Source organism: Rhagoletis pomonella, unplaced genomic scaffold (assembly GCF_013731165.1).
Source record: "Rhagoletis pomonella isolate Grant_MI unplaced genomic scaffold, Rhpom_1.0 Rhpom_scaffold_00004, whole genome shotgun sequence".
Lineage (NCBI taxonomy): Eukaryota > Metazoa > Arthropoda > Insecta > Diptera > Tephritidae > Rhagoletis > Rhagoletis pomonella.
This window is the reverse complement of record NW_023458558.1, coordinates 43,616,486-43,620,327: the sequence shown is the minus strand read 5'-3', so window position 1 is coordinate 43,620,327 and position 3,842 is coordinate 43,616,486. Positions and strand designations below refer to the sequence as shown.

General features: G+C 30.9%; 1 protein-coding gene across 1 annotated transcript; it reads left to right on the top strand.

The window, feature by feature from the left end:
• Positions 1-516: 516 nt before the first annotated feature.
• LOC118737605 (octopamine receptor beta-3R-like) lies at positions 517-3,335 on the top strand. The gene is made up of 2 exons (XM_036468217.1): positions 517-616; positions 2,962-3,335. The coding sequence occupies exons 1-2, from the start codon at positions 576-578 to the stop codon at positions 3,170-3,172; spliced, it is 252 nt and encodes an 83-aa protein (XP_036324110.1). The 5' UTR covers positions 517-575; the 3' UTR covers positions 3,173-3,335.
• Positions 3,336-3,842: the final 507 nt, after the last annotated feature.

Genomic DNA, 3,842 nt, shown 5'->3' with positions numbered 1-3,842 from the left:
TGAACTACATAAAAACATATTTACATTCATGCAAACTGTTGAATTTTTCTGTCATCATAATAATGTTTATATAAGAGAAAAATGCAATTTATTTTATTAAAACCTCATTTTTTGCTAAACTCTCCATAGCTCTTATTTTACTATTTACTTGCTATCGCAATGTGCACTACTATTTGCTTAACCATTTGCGAATGTGTGTGTGTGTGTAAAACATGCTGAGTGTTATTGCGAATAAATTTTGTTTATTATACCTAAACACATTGCATTTAAAATATTTACCTATCTGCAATTTGCAAAACAAAAGGCTAAATTGTTCAAAAAGCTCTTGCTAATCTACTTAGATGTGTTGTTGAATATAAATTTCACAAAAAAAAGCTTATTTATTTGTGTTATAAACACTGTAAAATAAATATTCTCTGTGTGTGACTGCAAATACATAAAAACTTATTGAAATGCATAGTTTTACCGATATTTATATGCGTAAATCATTGTATTTGCACTTTTTAGGCGGGTCGGTGCGTCCGACAAAAGGCTGGAAGGCTGAGCACAAAGCTGCGCGCACTCTTGGCATCATAATGGGCGTATTTTTACTCTGCTGGCTGCCATTTTTTCTATGGTAAGTAGATGATTTAAAAAAAAATTCCAAATAGTTTTTACTGTATGTAAGTATATTGGGGTTTTAATATCCATTGCTCAATATACATACATTAAAGGAATTACCCTTTATTTTACTTAATTACTGGCAAGGAATGAAACCGAAACCGTAACCGTTTAAAATCGTTTCGTTTTTTCAAAACCGAAACCGAAACCGTAACCCTTATTTTGACCTTATTAATAACGAAATCGAAACCATTTAAAGCTCAGGAACCGATTCCAATCGGTTACGAGAAAACTATAAAAATCCGCTGCAGGACCTGGTAACCTCAAACTTGTTATTCTTCAGTAGCATCGTGTCGTTACACGATCAAGAATTTCCTATCAAATCGATCACACATATTGCTGAAGGCTGCACTTGATAGCCAATTTGCGTTTGAGGTTGCCTCGTCAAGGAAACCACTTAAAAACGCGCCTCATTCCTGTACTCAGATTTATCTGATACAAAATCTGACTAAATTCTGGAATACCGGAACAGACTAAACGTGATCAACTATTTGACTTGACTATCAAGTTGCCACTCGACTTGAAATGACTCGGATGAAGTGCGAGTATGTTATTAAAACAGTTTGACTGTATTGCAACTTTAAAGCAAGTTCTTGATCGTGCAACGTTCACCTAAAACAACAAACAAGCTATACATTGCGTTTGCATGTTAAAAAAGTTGCTTTCAATTCGCTCATTATTTTTTATTAAACACGCCATTACATTACAGCTATACATTGATTTATTGATAAGTTTGCATAATTTTTAACAAAAGTTCCAAAAAGTTTACTTTCATTAAAAAAAAATTTTGTTTAACTCCTGTATTTGCTCCTAAATCACTTTTTCAGTTGGATGGCCTTGTTGACGCGGATAATAGCAAATTTAATAGCTTTTACTAATACAAAAAGAAATTTAATATTTGTCAACTGCATCCAAAGAAAATTGCAATTAAGTGATACCACTTTTTTCTGATCATGTTGCCCTTTTTTCACGCCCATTACAAACAATATATCATTAGAAAGCTTGAAAAATAAGCCATCGAAATAAGTCATTTTCGAACAAAACAAAAATGGTGCATTGTTTAAATACATTTTTTTTTGCACCTAAAAACACGGGAAAAGTTCTAACACTTGGCGAATTTTTCCCCACAAGTAAAAAAATTTAATGTAAAATAAATCGGAGCTTTTTTTTTTGAGAACATAATTATTTAATTTTTCTTTTTTTTATTGATTAAAATTTGTCCCTATCGATAGAAATGAGTTTTTCAAAAAAAAAAATTGTCACTACATAGGTATAAAATTAAATGGCTTGGCCGGCAGGTATGCAATAACGTTTTATTTTTTCCTAAAGAGTTTGCCACCTAGTCAAATATTAAAACACAGTATCTTACTCGTCATAGCATATATTTATTAGATGATGGCACATATGATTCCAGTTAGTGTGCGTCTGCTGCTCTTTTGCCAAATTATTATATTTTGTATTTGTATTGATTTATTGAATTCAATTCAGTAAAATTAAAACGAATATTTATTATACAGTTTCAACTGGAATGTGCACTTAATAATGTCACGTATTCTGCGTTTAAGTTTAGCAGATATGGTACAGTTCAAGGCGAAGCAGCTGGATTGATCATTTTTTGTTCTTACACAGAGAAAAAGCACCTAATAAAATGGAACAAAACTAATATATGTCTACGGTTTTATGTTAAGTAGATATTCCTCTTACTTCCAGAGGGAAAATCTTAAAAAAAAAATAAACCTTTTCGTTTTTATAAGGTTGTCTAATTAAATTCTAAAAATATAAATTGAGAAAAAATAAATCAATATATATGTATGTATATAAAATAAAATAAAGAAGTAAGAAAAAAAATAATAAAAAAGAAAAAAAAAAAGAAAGAAATAAGAAAAAAGGAAGAAACAAGGTCCGTTCCACAGGATTTGAATCCACGACCAAAAAGTCGGTGGTCGTACTTGAATCCGTTAGGCTACATCTATTGTGAAGACATGGGAAAAATACAATCTTCAAGTCATTGTCTATTTTTTACAAACAAAATTAAGGAAAAATTATACATAAAATTAACAAGAAATCTCTATGGAATTTTCTTCGATTTTTTCGTCTATTTTGTCCCTTATTAGCCCAGAAACTTTTCATAAAGACAAGCTTCTTATTTTTATGTGTCATATTTTTCTCTGTGTATTCGTGTATTGTGTATTTTTTTCTCCCAAAATTGTTAACAATTAAAAAAAACGTATCTACTTAACTTAAAATAAGCATTTATATATTCACATATATAATATCGATTACTTTATTCTTCCTTTTCAGGTACGTAATAACTTCGCTCTGCGGTCCTGCCTGCCCCTGTCCCGATGTTGTCGTCCTTATACTCTTTTGGATTGGCTATTTCAACTCGACTCTCAATCCCTTGATATATGCGTATTTTAACCGTGACTTTCGCGAAGCTTTCCGCAATACACTGGAGTGTGTCATACCATGTTTGCGCAAGCGTAACCCCTACGACGCCTACTATGTATAGTACTCGTAATAAGGATAGAAAAGAGAACGAAACTGAACGAATGATGAACATCTTAAGATGTATGTATGTACATAAGCTTTGTTTTCCTTTGCCATGATGCTCTGCGTGAGAGAGAAAATATGAGTACATTTAATAGAATTTAGTTCCCGCTTCTATCCGTAGATCCCTGCCTTTTTTAGGTCCCAAAAATTCCAGGATTTTCGGGATTTGTTATTTGCACTGATGGCAATAATAGAAACTCCATTTCTTGATCAGTAATAATTAATAGTTTTTTATAAATGTCTAGCTTATTATACATATAACCCCGTGCTATAGTAAATTTTACACACAAAAATTAATATATATTTTAGTTTTTAACTCTGACGTCAGTAATTCAAAAATGATTTAAAAAGTTCAGTGAAATGTCCTTAGAGAAGAAGTATGGATACCAAATTAAAGAGGAAATTTTGCAGAATTTAATCAGATTCAATTTTTAAGCGCATAAAGACTGGTAAGTATTGAAAATGTCCTTTTAAAATTGTATCCCTGAAATTTCGCAATATTTGTTTTTGAAAAAATGTTATGTTAATGACTTATATAAATTCGATAACGTCCTTAAATTTCGTCCTTCTAACTTTATCTGCTTAAAAAATTACCTGTTCGTGCTTGTGAATACAAAAAATTAAAATTT

Coding starts and splice junctions, on each gene's coding strand:
- LOC118737605 (XM_036468217.1), top strand. CDS start 576: ATGGGCGTATTTTTACTCTGCTGGCTGCCATTTTTTCTATG. Junction 617..2,961: donor TGGCTGCCATTTTTTCTATG/GTAAGTAGATGA, acceptor CTTCCTTTTCAG/GTACGTAATAACTTCGCTCT.